Genomic DNA, 16,809 nt, shown 5'->3' with positions numbered 1-16,809 from the left:
GTTTTTCAGATTGTAGTAAGGGAAACAATAGGTTTTCCCAAGCATCAGTATCAGGGCGACTGCTTTTCTTGACTTTTGTTCATGACTGAGACTTGGGTCTACAGGGCATCATTTTATATGACAAACTTGGGAATATTGTGAATTGTGAGAAAGACCGTGGTAAACCTCTCTCAATGACAGGTCGGTTGAATTGGTGGACATGGCAGATGAAACTTAACACCGACAAGTATGAAGGGGGACATTTTGGTAGGAAGAATGAGGAAAGACGAGATAAATTAGATGGTACAGTTTTAAAGAGGGTGCAGGAACCAAGAGACCTGTGAGTATGTGGGAACAAATCATTGGAAGTGTGAGGGCATGTTTATAAAGTGGCGAAAAAGGGGGGGCTGGCACTACCGAGCCTAAGTGAGTATTATTGGGCCGCTAATATTTCAATGGTGAGTAAGTGGATGGGAGAGGAGGAGGGAGCGGCGTGGAAGAGATTAGAGAGGGCGTCCTGTAGGGGGACTAGCCTACAGGCTATGGTGACAGCCCCATTGCCGTTCTCACCGAGGAACTACACCACAAGCCCGGTGGTGGTGGCTACACTGAAGATTTGGGGACAGTGGAGACGGCATAGGGGAAAGACTGGAGCCTTGGGGGGGGTCCCCGATAAGAAACAATCATAGGTTTGCCCCGGGGGGAATGGATGGGGGATATGGAATGTGGCAAAGAGCAGGAATAACGCAACTGAAAGATCTGTTTGTGGATGGGAAGTTCGCGAGTCTGGGAGCGCTGACCGAGAAATATGGGTTGCCCCAAGGGAATGCATTCAGGTATATGCAACTGAGGGCTTTTGCGAGGCAACAGGTGAGGGAATTCCCGCAGCTCCCGACACGAGGTGCAGGACAGAGTGATCTCAAAGACATGGGTGGGGGATGGTAAGGTGTCAGATATATATAGGGAAATGAGGGACGAAGGGGAGACTATGGTAGATGAACTAAAAGGGAAATGGGAAGAAGAGCTGGGGGAGGAGATCGAGGAGGGGCTGTGGGCAGATGCCCTAAGCAGGGTAAACTCGTCGTCCTCGTGTGCCAGGCTAAGCCTGATTCAGTTTAAGGTATTACACAGGGCGCATATGACTGGAGCACGGCTCAGTAAATTTTTTGGGGTGGAGGATAGGTGTGCGAGGTGCTCGAGAAGCCCAGCGAATCATACCCATATGTTTTGGTCATGCCCGGCACTACAGGGGTTTTGGATGGGGGTGACAAAGGTGCTTTCAAAAGTAGTAGGAGTCCGGGTCGAACCAAGCTGGGGGTTGGCTATATTTGGGGTTGCACAAGAGCCGGGAGTGCAGGAGGCGAGAGAGGCCGATGTTTTGGCCTTTGCGTCCCTAGTAGCCCGGCGCAGGATATTGCTAATGTGGAAAGAAGCCAAGCCCCCGGGGGTGGAGACCTGGATAAATGATATGGCGGGGTTTATAAAGCTAGAGCGGATTAAGTTCGTCCTCAGGGGGTCGGCTCAAGGGTTCACCAGGCGGTGGCAACCGTTCGTCGAATACCTCGCAGAAAGATAGACGGAATGGAAAAAAGAAGGCAGCAGCAGCAGCCCAGGATCGGGGGCGGGGGGGGGGGGGGGGGGGGGGGGGAGGAGGAACCAGAAGGACACTCAGGGTTGTTAATATATACTGTATAGTATGTATAGGTCGTTGCTACAGATAATTATATATTGGACTGTTAAATTATATTTTTGGAGAGTGTTACTTGTGACAAGACAGTTGCCAATTAGGGCTAGTTTTCATTTTTGTTATTTATTATTTATTCATTTTTTTTGTTTATAAAATAGGTCATTGTTATTTGTGTTGTTATAATATTGTGTAAAGGATGCACAATGTACTGTGTTGGTTGACCAAAAATTTTCAATAAAATATTTAATAAAAAAAATAAATAAAGTGGCGAAAAGGTATGAAGGATCCTGTGCTTTTTAAATTGAGATGTAATGTATCATATCAAGGAAGTTATGATGAAGTTCTATAAAGCACTGGTTCATCCTCAACCTCCAACCTCGACACAACACTTTAGGATGGATGTGAAGGCTTTAAGACAGTAGTGGGCAACCTGCGGCCCATCTGGGTTCTGAGAATGCCCCACAAGACATTTTGTTGACTTACCCACGCAGGGTTGCCACATTCCGCTGATCTCCATCCATATAGTTATTTTCCGACTGGTATGATTAAAGTAATACACACAAAGCAAGGGCAAGTGAAGTGAGGTGTTTGCTGATTGCATACATTATTGACTGTGAGAGCTGTGCGCTCTCTGCGTCCAAAGTGTAAATATTTCTTTTGTTTTTATCATTCAAGTTGTTAGTTCTATTTAAATATAAATCATTCTATAACTCGGATCAGGCATTCGGCATGTATAAAAAAAATAATTTAATCTTATTCATGGGGTCATGGCTAATACACAAGCTGGATTTCAATCTTAAGGCCCACTGAGATGGAAGACCACTTGTGACCCACTCACAAGCTTAGGTTGCCCATCACTGCTTTAAGTGGGTGCAGAAAAGATGGTTCCAGGGATTAGACTAAAGTTATGAGACCAGATTGGAGAGGGCGCTTGGTGAATTGTACACTGCTATAAAAAAGCTGGAAACAGAATACCCGGAGGCCTTGTTCATCGTGGCCGGGGATTTCAACTAGGCCAATTTTGTTCTGACAAAATTCCACCAACTCATCTCCTGTCAATCCCAGCCAAGCTCATGTCAAAACTCCAAAACCTAGGACATGGCTCCTCCTTCTGCAGCTGGACCTTCAACTTCTTGACCCAATCAGTAAGTATAAATAACAACACCACCTCCATGATAGTCCTTAATACCGGGGCCCTGCAAGACTGCGTCCTTAGCCCCCTACTATATTACCTACACGCACATCATGGTAACACAGTGATTGAGTCTGTTGCTTCACAGTGCCAGGGTCCCAGGTTTGATTCCCGGCTTGGGTCACTGTGCAGAGTCTACACGTTCTCCCCGAGTCTGCTTGGGTTTCCTCCGGGTGCTTCGGTTTCCTCCCACAAGTCCTGAAAGACGTGCTGTTCGGTGAATTGGATATTCTAAATTCTCCCTCCACCCGAACAGGCGCTGGATTGTGGCAACGAGGGGCTTTTCACAGTAACTTCATTGCAGTGTTAATGTAAGCCGACTTGTGACAATAAAGATTGTTATTGTTATTATTATGACTGTGTGGCAAAAATCTGCTCCAACTCCATCTACAAGTTTTCTGAAGACACAACCGCAGTGGGTCCAATCTCAAACAACGACAAGTCAGAGTACAGGAGGGTGATAGAGAACCTAGTGGCATGGTGCAATGACAACAATCTCTCCCTCAATGTCAGCAAAACTAAGGAGCTGGTTATTGACTTAAGGAAGCAAAGTATTGTACATACCCCTGTCAGCATCATTGGTGCCGAGGTGGAGATGGTTGACACCTTCAAATTTCTAGGTGTAAACATCACTAACAATCTGTCCCAGTCCACCCACGTTGACGTTATGACCAAGAAACACAACAGCACCTATACTTCCTCAGGAAACTAAAGAAATGTGGCATGTCCAGAACGGCTCTTATCAATTGCTACAGATGTTCCATAAAAAGCATCTGGCTTCATCACATCCTGGGTATGGCAACTACTCGGCCCAAGACCAAAAGGAACTAGAGCGCCGTGAACATAGTCCAGCCTTTCACACAAGTCTGCTTCCCATCCATTTGACTCTGCCTACACCTCCTTGGGAAAGCGGGCAGCATAATCAAAGACTCCTCCCACCCGGGTTAGTTTCTCTTCCAACCTTTTCCATTGGGCAGAAGATACAAAGGTTTGAGAACACGCACCAATAGATTCTAAAACAGCTTCTTCCCCGCTGTTACCAGACTCTTGAATGACCCACTGAGGGTCTGAATTGATTTTATGGACTGAACTAATCTTTATGCATCTTCTTTGTAGTTGTAGCACGATATAATGTATACTTCACCTGCTGTCTGTTTCTGTATTTTCATCACGTATCCTCATGTATTTAGCATATGTGCTACGTTTTCAAGTATGGAACAATCTACCCGGACTGTACACAGAACCATACTTTTCACTGTACCTCAGTGCACGTAATAATAAATCTAAATAAGAGAAATTTTTGCACAGTGAGTGGATGAGGGGACAGATTCAATTGTGGCTTTCAAAAATGGATTGGTTGGGCACCTAAAAGGAAAAAGAATTGCAGGGTTGTGGGGCAAAGGTGGGAGAGTGGGACTAGTTCAATTTCTCTTGTAAAGGAATGACCATTTGTGCTGTAACCATTCTATGATTCTATTCTGTAATTCTATGAACAGGGGAAATACAAATGTCTTGCAATTGCTTATGTGAACCCATGGTTAAGCAAGCAATTGTTTAGGTCGGTCAAGTTTTGCACTGTCCTATCTTGTGCTAGATTCTTAATTGTGATGATTTTTTCCCCCTATATTTCTTGCAGTGGTATTGGTATGTTTAGTATTTTACTTAATTTTGCAAACAGGTTTTTCGTTAGTATTTACTGGAAGCTGATTTCAGAAGAACATTTTCATGTATATCATTACTTATTTCCTTCATTTCTGTCTCTGCAATTAGCATATTACATCAGGTGAATGATATTTTTTTCTGTTTTGCAGACTGGTAAGATTCGATTCACTGGGACACAATCTGTTGACTGCCATTGTCAATCCTTCAAACCAGCAGGTGATTTTCTAGATTTCTATATTAGTCTTTTGAGTTCTCTGGGAGACATTTGGCAGATCTGGATTCAGTCTCTGAACTTTCCAGACATCGCCTGGCTGAGATCAGCTGACAACTGCTGTGCTACAGTTAGCCTTGAAATCAGTGAGCTAGAAGGTTAGCCAGTATTTGTACCCTTGGTCGCTATTTTAGCAACTTGTGGTGGAATTGTTTCTGTGTGGTTATTGGGAGAGGACAATAAAGATGCACTGTTGCATAAAAGTAAAATACTGCAGATGCTGGAAATCTGAAAACCCCACAGAAAAGTGAGGATAAACTCAACAGATCTGTCAGCATCTATGGGGAGAAACAGAGTTAACACTTTGGATCTAAATTATTCTTCTACGCAGAAGGTTCATTTGGACCTGAAATGTTAACTGCTGAGATGCTGCCAGACCTGCTGAGCTTATCCAGCATCTTATGTTGTTTATTTCACTGTGAATAGCCGACTAAAAATCAATGTAGGTTCATGCATGAAGAAGAATGGTAGTGTGGCCCAAGAGGATGTATTCAGTAAACATAGTTGGAGTTACGACCCCCTACGGGGACGGAATCTGCATTGTGTAGATTCCCCATCTACACCTCAAGATTTGAGCTACCCAGGTGACTAGGGGACGGAGCTTCCTCCCAATTGGAGGAACTTCCTGCAGGATATAAACCCGACCTGGAATCAGTTTGGGGAAGGTGACCCTGTGGGGAGTGGAGAGGAGGGATTGCTGTGTCTAGTGCGAGGCTATGGGCCCTGACAATATTCCGGAAATAGTACTGAAGACTTGTACCCCAGAACTTTCAGCACCATTAGCCAAGCTGTTCCAGTGCAGCAACAACAAAGGCATCTACCTGGCAATGTGGAAAATTGCCCAGGTGTGTCCTGTACACAAGAAACAGGATCAATCCAACCCAGCCAATTACCATCTCATCAGCCTACTCTCGATCATCAGCAAAGTGATGGAAGGAGTCGTCAACAGTGCTATCAAGAGGCAATAACCTGCTCAGGGACACTCAGTTTGGATTCCGCCAGGTCACTCAGCTCCTGACCTCATTACAGCCTTGGTTCAAATATGGATATAAGAGCTGAATGCCAGAGATGAGTTGAGAGTGACTGCCCTTGACATCAAGGCAGCATTTCACCGAGTCTGGCATCAAGGATCCCTAGCTAAACCGGAGTCGATGGGAATCCATGGGGGGGTGGGGCGGGGGGGGGGGGGGGGGGGTAACTCTGCTGGCTGGATTCATACCAGGAAGATGGTTGTGGTGGTTGGAGATCAAACATCTCAGCTCCAAGACATCACTGCAGGAATTCCTCAGGGTAGTGCCCTCGGCCCAACCATCTTTAGCTGCTTCATCAATGACCTCACTTCCATCGTAATGTCAGAGGTGGGGATGTTTGCGGACATTCACCATTCGTGACTCCTCAGATAATGAAGCAGTCCATATCCAAACGCAGCAAGACCTGGACGATATCCAGGCTTGGGCTGACAAGTGGCAAGTTACATTCGTGCCACACAAGTGCCAGGTGATGAATATCTCCTACAAAAGAGGATCTAACCACTGTACCCTGACATTCAATGGCATTACCATTGCTGAATCCCCCACAATCAACATCCTGGGGGTTACCATTTATCAGAAACTGAACTGGACTAGCCATGTTAATCCTGTGGCTGCCAGGGCAGGTCAAAGGCTAGGAATTCTAGGGCAAGTAACTTGCCACCTGCCCACCATCTACAAGGCACAAGTCATGGAGTAATGAAACTCCCAATAACATTCAAGAAGCTCAACACCATCCAGGACAAAGCAGCCCACTTGATTGCTACCCCTTGCACAAACATGCAAAGCCTCCACCGACGAACGGTGGCAGCCGTGTGTATCATCTACAAGATGCCCTGCAGGAAGTCACCAAGTTTCCTTAGACAGCACCTTCCAAACCCATGACCACTATCATCTTGAACAAAAGCAGCAGATACCTGGGAACCCCACCACCTGAAGGTTCCCCTCAAGTCACTCACCACCCTGACTTGGAAATATATTGCCGTTCCTTCACTGACGCTGGGGCAACATCCTGGAACTTCCTCCCTAACATCACAGTGGGTATACCTACACATCAAGGACTGCAGCATTTCAGGAAGACAACTCACCACCACCTTCAGAAGGGCAACTAGGGATGGGCAATAAATGGCGGCCTAACCAGTGACGGCCACATCCCGTACATGAATAAAAAATAGCGTTGTATCCTGTCAGCCTGGCCTTTTGTGGAGACTTTGCCTCTGTCTACAACACTGGCAATGAGGATCAAATGGAGCTGCCGTAGGCGGGAAGTGCTGAGAACACGGACCATTTTTCAAGTACCTCAGGAGGCCGCTGCACAGCCGGTAGGCACGGCAAACGTAGGAAAGCTCATGACTTTTTTTTAAAAAAATGAATAAATTTAGGGTAATCAATTTTTTTTTTCCAATTAAGGGGCAATTTAGCGTGGCCAATCCACCTAATCTACACATCTTGGGTTGTAGGGGTGAAGCCCACGCAGATACGGGGAGAATGTGCAAACTCCACCGGGACAGTGATCCAGAGCTGGGATTCGAACCCGGGTCCTCAGTGCCGTAGTCCCAGTGCTAACCACTGCGCCACGTGCCGCCCCAAACTTGAAACGTTTGATGCCGACTCGGACGATTGGGCCCAGTATGTCAAAAGACTTCACTTTTTTGTCACCATCACCAATGAAGATTGACAGACCATCAGCTTACTGAACATCGTTGGCAGACCAACTTATGCACTGAAAAGGAACTTGACTTACCCGGACAGACTGAACGTTCGCCACACTGATTGACCGGGCGGGCGGTCGCCTAAACCCACAGCCCCTGATCATGGTCCGATGGTACCGCTTCCATACCGCTTTGCAGACGCTGGCGGAGTCCACCGGATGTACTTGGTACACTTACGGGGACTCGCTGCCCCTTGCGAGTTCGGAGCTGCCCTGGGTCATCAGATGCTGCAGCTTTGTGAAATGGGGGCCCGACTGGCCACCTATACCGGGGAGCCCTTAGAAACCGAAGGCATTGCACACGTCCTCGTGGCATAGGGAGACTATTCTGCGAGCCTACCATTGGTTGCGGTCCGCGGCGATGGGCCCAGCCTATTGGGGCGCAATTGGCTGTGTCACCTACGTTTGGATTGGCAACGCGTGCGCCAGATATACCCCCATGGCCTGGAGGGAGAGCAGACCAAGTTCCCTTCGGTTTTCGCCAAAGGCCTCTGTGCCATTAAAGGAGCAATGGCCACAATAAATGTTGAAGAACACACCCAGCCCTGATATTTACACGTTCGCCCTGTGCCGTATGCACTTCGTGCCAAGGCAGACCAAGAAATGGACCGTTTGGAACAGCTGGTCACTATTCATCCCGTTCACTATGCCGATTGGGCCGTGTCCATAGTCCCTCTGTTGAAACCAGACAGGTCAGTGCTACTCTGTGGGGATTACAAAATGACCGTAAACGTAGTGTCCCGTCTTGACCAACACCTGGTCCCTCGGATCGAAGACCTCTACGCCTGCCTGAGCAGCGGTAAACATTCATTGAGCTAGACATGAGTCATGGATTATTCAAGGATTATTCATGGCTTATTCAAGCATTGTGGATAGCACAACTGCTTCACAGCTCCAGGGTCCCAGGTTCGATTCCGGCTTGGGTCACTGTCTGTGCGGAGTCTGCACATCCTCCTCGTGTGTGCGTGGGTTTCCCCTGGGTTCTCCGGTTTCCTCCCACAGTCCAAAGATGTGCAGGTTAGGTGGATTGGCCATGATAAATTGCCCTTAGTGTCCAAAATTGCCCTTAGTGTTGGATGGGGTTATTGGGTTATGGGGTAGGGTGGAGATGTGGACCTTGGATAGGGTGCTCTTTCCAAGAGCCGGTGCAGACTCGATGGGCCGAATGGCCTCCTTCTGCACTGTAGATTCTATGGACACTTGCAGCTGATGCCCTGAAATACGTGACTATCAATAACCATCGGGAATTGTACAAGTATACATGGTTGCCGTTTGGAGTCTCCTCGGCTTGTCCGATATTTCAGACGGTTATGAAGAATACCTTGCGAGGGCTACCAAGGGTGGTCGTCGACCTGCACGACATTATCACCGGGACCTTGCATCAGGAACACGTGGAGAACCTAACCGAGGTCCTCGAGTGGTTTGCTCGAGCCGGGGTCCACCTCCGGGTGGAGAAGTGTGTTTTACACGCGTCCGATGTCACATATCTAGGCTACCGAGTGGACAGCAGGGGCCTCCATCCAGTGGGGGACAAGGTGCAGGCGATACGCCAGGCCCCCAGCCCTCCTAACCAGATGGAGCTCTGCTCTTTCGTCGGCCTGGTGAACTTCAATGTGAAGTTCATACCCTGGATTACCACGTTGCTCAGTCCACTCCACCAGCTGCTTAAGAAGGGGCAGGAGTGGGACTGGAGCTCCCCGCACCAGAATGTGTTTCAAGAGGTGAAGTGGCGTCTCTCCTCAGATTAATTGCTGACCCACTTCAACCTGGACAAACCCCTTCTTCTCACATGCAACGCCTACGGCGTTGGGATGTTTCTGGCATACCGCATGCCCATCAGCTTGGAGAGACCAGTAGCCTTTGTGTCCTGCATGCTCGTGGATGCCTGAGCAGAACTACACAGAGATAGAAAAGGAAGCTTTGGCCGTTCAGTTCATGGGGAGGAAATTTCACCGGTATGTTTATGGACGTGCCTTCATGGCATATGACCACAAGCCCCTGCCTGGGTTCAGCGGTAGGCCCTGCTTATGTTCACCTGTGAGTATACTTTCGAGCATTGCCCGGGCACAATAATCCCGCACACTGATGCGTTGAGCTGCCTGCCCCTACCACAAAGCCGCCAGCTCCCGTCGCAGCCATGGAGGTGATGGCCGCCCTCCATTTCTTGGACACTTTACCAGGAACAGCAGTTCATATCCGAGAATGGACACAGACCGACTCTTGATTTGTTGAGGGTCCGACATGTGGTCCAATATGGGGCCCGACATAGAGCGATACCAGACAGGCTAACGGCGTACACCTCCAAATTACCCAAAATGTGTGTTGAAGACTTGTCCTCCTGTGAGGAACACGGCTGGTCGTTCCCGAACGGGAGCGGACACCCCTGTTCAAAGACCTCTATAACGGGCAACCTGGGGTGGCCAAAATGTTGCCACGCAGCTGCATTTGGTGGCTCGAACGGGATGGCAAGATAGAGCAGTCAGCCCGCAATTGCACCCCACGACAGGAACACCAGAGGGCCCCACCGGCGGCCACAATGCACCCCTGGGAGTGGCCTGGGAAGCCATGGCCCTGCGTACACAATTTTGCAGGCCCATTTCAGGGACCACTTCCTTATATTAGGGGACTCCCACTTGAAATGCATCAGGTCCCCATGGTGACCACACGGGCAACCATGGACAGAATATGAGGCTGAAAGAGCGGTTCAAACATTTGCATGGGCAATGAAAAAGATGGTCTCTGGAGACGCGGTTGGCATGATTTCTCTTCAGTCACCGTACGACGCCTCATGCCACAACTGGCATCATGCTAGCAAGTTGCTAATGGGGCTATGACTCCGGTCATGTCTCAGCCTCATCCTCCCCGACATCGGGGCGCGGGTCCGTCAGCGGCAGGACTTCTTGAAAATGGACTCTCACCGCCACCCACAATTGCGCACCTTCACGACAGGTGACATGTTTACGTGAGTAATTTCGGGAGCAGAGCCACATGGATCCCTGAGGTAGTCCTCCACACAATGGGGCCAGTCTCCGACGCAGTCCAGGTGCAAGGCATCAAGACACAGCACCACCTGGACCACCTACAACGAACCACCGGTGAAGCCCTGAGCAGGACTCTCATCCGTCCCCTGTACGGTCGAGGAGCAGCCCCAAGGCTAGAGATGAACCAGGGCTTCACTTGCCTGTTTCATGTCCTGTTGAACATCCGCGGATCCAACCGGCGACATCGTAGACAGCGACACAGATTCTGAGACGGATATTGGATTGCCTGGTACCGATTGTACCGACAGCCTTGCCAGTACGACAATCCTCATGGACGCGGCGGTCACCGGTGCGCTACATAACTCACGGGCCGGCTGTACCAACCCTAGACCTCCGCCGACAACCCAAGCGGCCATGAGACCCTCAACCTGAGGACAGAGGCATTACTCCAGACTTTTGGCCGGGGCGGTGGGGGTTTGGTGTTACGACCCCCTACGGGGACAGAATTTGTATTGCATCCGATTCTCCTACACATCCGAGCATGAGCTACCCAGGTGAATTGGGGGCAGGACTTCCTCTCAATTGGAGGAGCTCACCACAAGATATAAACGCTGACCTGGAAGTAGTTTGGTGAAGGTGGCCCTTCGGGAGGTGGAGAGGAGTGATTACTGTATTTAGTGTAGAGTAAAGAGAGTTGAATCCTGTCAGCCTGGCCTCTTGTGGAGTCTTTGCCTCCGTCTTCAACAGTTGTAACTCCATGAAGTTGCTGCATTTTGGAGAGGGAGACAAATAGGCAGGAAAGATAATTAATATGTAGATGTGTGCACATAAATATAAATGTTTTAAAGAGAATGGGTGTTTTTTGAGATCATTAATGCTCCTGGCCACATGACAGAATACAAAAAAGAAAGAAGTAAGAGATACAATAGTTGAAATGTTGTGAAACTCTGGGACAGCCTGAATGGTGCCCAAGGCTGGAAAATTTTATTTTTTTGAAAAGATATTTTATTCCAAAAGTAAACAAGAACAACAAAACCACATTCCAACAAAAGAGTTAACAGTTTGTACAGGGCAGCACGGTAGCACAAGTGGATAGCACTGTCGCTTCACAGCGCCAGGGTCCCAGGTTCGATTCCCCGCTGGATCACTGTCTGTGCAGAGTCTGCACGTTCTCCCCGTGTCGGCATGGGTTTCCGCCGGGTGCTCCGTTTCCTCCCACAGTCCAAAGACGTGCAGGTTAGGTGGATTGGCCATGATAAATTGCCCTTAGTGACCAAAAAGGTTAGGAGGGGTTATTGGGTTACGGGGTGAAAGTGAGGGCTTAAGCGGGTCGGTGCAGACTCGATGGGCCAAATGGCTTCCTGCCCTGTATGTTCTATGTATCTTTCCCCTTTTATTCCCTTCCCTCCCCATCCGCCCCCCCCCCAGCTCCTCAAATATTGTCATGAACGGCCTCCACTGCTCCCCAAAGCCCTCTTTTGACCCTGTTAAGACAAACTTAATCTTTTCCAACCAAAACTGGAAAATTATTGATGATCTCAATCTTGCAAACGTTTTAAAAGCGTGAACCTGCAAATTTACTGATTTGGGCTTTGCACCATGGGGAGGAGGCAAGACCACTGGAATCTGGAAGGAGGTCTTCCAGAAGTAGGACCATTTTGAATTATTTCTTCATGCTATGTCAGTTGGGGTTTCCGATGAATTTTCATATGTAACATATTTGTTGATAATTGTCAATGCAACAAGGGTGATAATGAAGGCAACAGAAGCATTTGATGGTTCTCACTTGAGTTTAAATGAAATACACTTGGAATCAAAGATGCAGTTGTAAGCTGACTAATTCTTTCCATTACCCATTTTCCAGACATTTATAAGTGATAGCATTTCCCTCACTTTCCTCTATTGAATAAGGCACACCCATACTCTGGGATATGGTATCCAGAAGGCCCTGTTAACTGGCCAAAAAGCCATTTTCAAGGCTTTTCTCAAAGCTTACTTCATTTCAAAAGATCACAAGAAATAAGAGCAGGAGGAGGCCATTAGGCATATCGGTCTGCTCCGCCAATCAACAGGATCATGGCTTACCTGATTGTGGCTTTGACTGCACTTTCCTGCCTGTCCCCACTTTAAATTCCTTGTCAGTCAAAAATCTGTTTAACTGAGTCTTGATTATATTCAGTGACCCGACCTCCACTGTTCACTCAGGAAGAGAATTCCAAAGTCTAAAGATGCTCTGAAAGAAGAAATTCACCCTCCCAGATATCAGCCTCTCTGAACTGCTTCCAATGCAAGTGTATCTCTCCTCGAGCATGGAGACCACAAATATGCACTGTACTTCAGATGCAATCTCAACAATGCCCTGTAGAGCTGTCGGAAGGCTTTCCTGCTTTTATAGTCCTACTTTCAATAAAGGCCACCATTCTATTTGTCTTCCTAATTAATTGTTGTACCTGTGTGTTAACATGTTGTGATTCATGTACAATGACATCAGCACTCCAGTTTTTCTTCATTTAAATAATATTCTACTTTCCTATTCTTCCTACCAACATTAACAACTGTATATTTTTCACATTATATTCCATCTGCCATTTTTGGCTACTCATTTGTCTACTGTATATCTCTTTGCCGAATATTTGTATCCTCATAATGTGCTTTCTGAACTATTTTTGTCTCATCTGCAAATTTGTCTTAATCCAAATAATTAAAAAGGTACCAGCACTGATCACTGTAGTCCTCCATGAGTTTACCAACCTGGAAATTATCAGTTTATCCAGATTTTGTGTTTCCTTTCTGTTAGTCAATCCTCCACCTGTGCTAATATATCACCTACAACAGCATGAGCTTTCATCTTGTGTTGTAATTATGGCGCCTTATTGAATGCCTTCTGGAAAGCCAAATATACTACATCTACTGGTTCCCCTTTGTCCGCCACCCCCGCTCCATCCTCAAATAACTCAAATATTCTTGTCAAACACCATTTCCCTTTCACAAAACCATATTGACTTTTTTTTGGACTGTTTGGTGATATTATTTTCTATATGACCTGCGATGACCTCCTTAATAATGGATTTTGGTATTTTCTCCAAAGAAAAAGTAACCGGCCTTTAGCTTAATGATTTCTGCCTTCTTTTCTTGAATAGTGTGTTACATTTGCAGTTTTACAATCTGCTGGGACTTTTCCAGAATCTAGGAAACTTTGAAAGATTACAACCAATGCTGTGTCTGTGTCTCAACCAAACCAGTATCTGTGTAGCCACTTTTTGAAGACCTTGGGATGCAGGCCAACATGTCCAGGGGATTTGACAGCTTTAGTTTCATTGGTTTTATTAATAGTTTTTCCTTATGTTCCTCCCTCCTTTGCCTCTTGATTTACTACTATTTTGAGATACTTTCTGTGTCTTCTCCTGTGAAGACAGATAGAAAATACTTGTTGAAAGTCTCTGCTGTTTCCATTAATAATTCCCTATTCTCAACCTCTAAAGGACCAACACTCACTCTAGCTGTTTGCTTCATTTTAAGATACTTGCAGATGTTTTTACACTTGCTAGTTGTTTCTCAAACTGCAGTTCGCCCTCATTTTTTTCATCATCCTGGGTATCGGGTATTGACAAGTCAGATTTTTGCTTTTTCCATGACTTGGGAAGCTGCTCACATAAAAATAAGTTTTCCAATTATAACAGGTGTCAAAGTTCTTGGGACAGCAATGCATGTGCCAAACCATGCATCCACCATCCCTGCAGTACCAACACTTCCCACCCAAAACTTTCTCCTCATCCTATTTCTGCCAGGTTTTCTTTGCCAGTGGACATTGCAACAGCTCATGAACATTAAGTTCTCACTTGTTCCTGGGATCCATTTCATTTCCTGCTCCACGTTGATTATCATCTTACTGCATACACTGATTTTATAAAGGTCAGAAACTGTGAACATCATTCAATAACTGTGTGCAAGAACCTTATGCAAAGATTATGGAGGAGATCATGGGAAGGAAAGATCCACTGTCAAAGATGAGTAATGGGCAATAGGTTGGAGAGAGACTGCAACACCTACAAAAATCCCACTTGGTAGTGTTGATGCTATAGAGCGAGGGGAATAATTTAAATATACCCACGAATGCCTCCGGTGGTGAATTTGTATTATTTCTAATCACTAACTTTTTTTTGTAAAATATTTTTATTCTCCATTTTCACATTTTCTCCAGAATATACACCCCACCCACAAGCAGTAAATGGTAACAAATACAAAGTCAATTTCCTTATCAACAACAACGACCCACCTGACAATATAAACATCAAATAGAACAAACCCTCCCACGGTGAATCATAGAATTTACAGCGCAGAAGGAGGCCATTCGGCCCATCGAGTCTGCACCGGCTCTTGGAAAGAGCACCCTATCCAAGCTCCACATCTCCACCCTATCCACGTAACCCAATAACCCCACCCAACACTAAGGGCAATTTTGGACACTAAGGGCAATTTATCATGGCCAATCCACCTAACGTGCACATCTTTGGACTGGGAGGAAACCGGAGCACCCGAGTGGGACAAACAAAGGAGAAATAAAAGATAAAGGAATTAGGAATCGCCTATGGTCACCATTAACCTATAGAGTCCTCCCCCAAACATTCAATGCCATACAATCCCCGAAAGAGTACCGTCGATGACACCCATGCATTGCAGGCCCCCCCCCCCCTCCCTGGCTCCTCCCCTCTACTTCCTCTTACAAAATTCCTCCCCCCCAACCTCCGTTCCTTCCCCCCCATCTTTCCACCCCAGCTAGACTCATCGGGACCTATTCTGCCAGGTTCCGATGGCCGCTGCCCCTCCCCCACCTCACTCCCGTTCACTGGCCAACTTAAACCGGCCAGCGTGGAGGCCCCCGCCCGGGTCTCTTTCCCCCTTGCCCGGCCCCAGGAAAACCAAGAAATCTCCTTTAGCACACAAACCCGCATACACACCCAAGCTCCAAAGAACCATCATTGCAAGTGAAAGTCCCCCCTCTTCCCTTGTCCAAGTATATACAACGTTGGCTCATTTAGCACATCCACCCGCTGCAGTGAAAAAAGAGGCTACATCAGTACATGACCACTTCTCAATTCAGCCACCGTCCTTCTGCCTTCGCAAACTCCGCCGTTCCGAAACAGAAGTCCTTGGATTTGTAGGTCACTCTGAACTTAGCTGGGTATACTATGTCGCATCGCACCTTACTGATGTACAGCGCCTTCTTCACCCGGCTGAAGGCAGCCCACCTTCTCGCCAGCTCCACCGTAAAGTCCTGATATGTGCGTATACCAGCTCCAGCCCACTGCACCATCCGCTTCTGCTTTGCCCAGCACAGGACCTTCTCCTTCACACTGTATCTACGAAAACACAGAGTCACTACTCATGGCGGCTCACTCTCCTTTGGTACAGGCCTCCACGACCGATGAGCCCGATCCAGTTCACATCGGGAGGGATCATCACCCTCCCCCAATAGCTTCGCCAACATCGTGGCAAAATACTCAGTCGGCCTCGGGCCTTCCACTCCTTCGGGAAGACCCACAATCCTCAGATTTTGCCACCTGGATCTGTTTTCCAAGTCGTCCATTTTGGCTCACAGACCCTCGTTGATCTCTATCACCTTCCGCATCTCCTTCCCCATCGAGGATGATTGCTGTGCTGTAACAATGTCCCTTCCACTTCCTTCAGTGCCTCGTCTTGCTCCCGTACCTCCGCCATTGCGTTCAATACCGCCGCCCTCACCGGGGCAATCGCCTCCTCCACCAGCACTTTCAATACCGTCCCCATCTCCTTCCTCATCGCCTCCATGTGTTTTGTGAACTGCCTTTCGAGTTCCGCGGCCATCACCGTAGTAATTTCTTCAGCCGTGGGCAATGCGGTCTCCCCTGGTGCCCCGGCCTCCATTTTTCTTGCCGTCCCCGCGGTGACCTTTCCACTCCCCGACGCACTTTCAGCTGTTTTTTTTCACTGCCTTTTTTTTACTTGTTCTCGACATCTTTCTTCACTGTGCCTTCTCCCTGCTTTTGCGGCCTCTGTTACCCCTGGGACCGGGCGTTAAACCCCGAAAATGCCGTTCCTGTACGGGAGCCCTCCAATGTGCGGCTGCCTCCCTCCCGCCATCACCGGAAGTCTTCTAATGACTAACTTGAAAAAAGTTGCCTCTTAATGATGAAGAATTTTTATGACTTGGCTACATTTAAACTTTTTTTTCAAGGCTAGGTGGATCGTAATGAATTGAATTTAAAAATAATAGAAAATGATTAATAAAATCATGCAGTTATTGCTACAGTACCTGGTG

The 16,809-nt window shown here is 47.5% G+C and overlaps 1 protein-coding gene across 5 annotated transcripts in view; it reads left to right on the top strand.

The window, feature by feature from the left end:
- LOC140430996 (activating molecule in BECN1-regulated autophagy protein 1-like) overlaps positions 1 to 16,809 on the top strand; it is a 629,857-nt gene that overhangs the window by 52,113 nt on the left and 560,935 nt on the right. For all 5 annotated transcript variants that reach the window (XM_072518877.1, XM_072518876.1, XM_072518878.1 and 2 more), the window contains one exon: positions 4,670 to 4,736. In XM_072518877.1, coding sequence (XP_072374978.1) covers positions 4,670 to 4,736 — 67 coding nt within the window. The remainder of the gene's footprint in view (positions 1 to 4,669; positions 4,737 to 16,809) is intronic.

The sequence above is a fragment of the Scyliorhinus torazame genome, chromosome 10, assembly GCF_047496885.1.
Source record: "Scyliorhinus torazame isolate Kashiwa2021f chromosome 10, sScyTor2.1, whole genome shotgun sequence".
NCBI lineage: Eukaryota > Metazoa > Chordata > Chondrichthyes > Carcharhiniformes > Scyliorhinidae > Scyliorhinus > Scyliorhinus torazame.
This window is presented reverse-complemented; position numbering and strand designations above follow the sequence as displayed.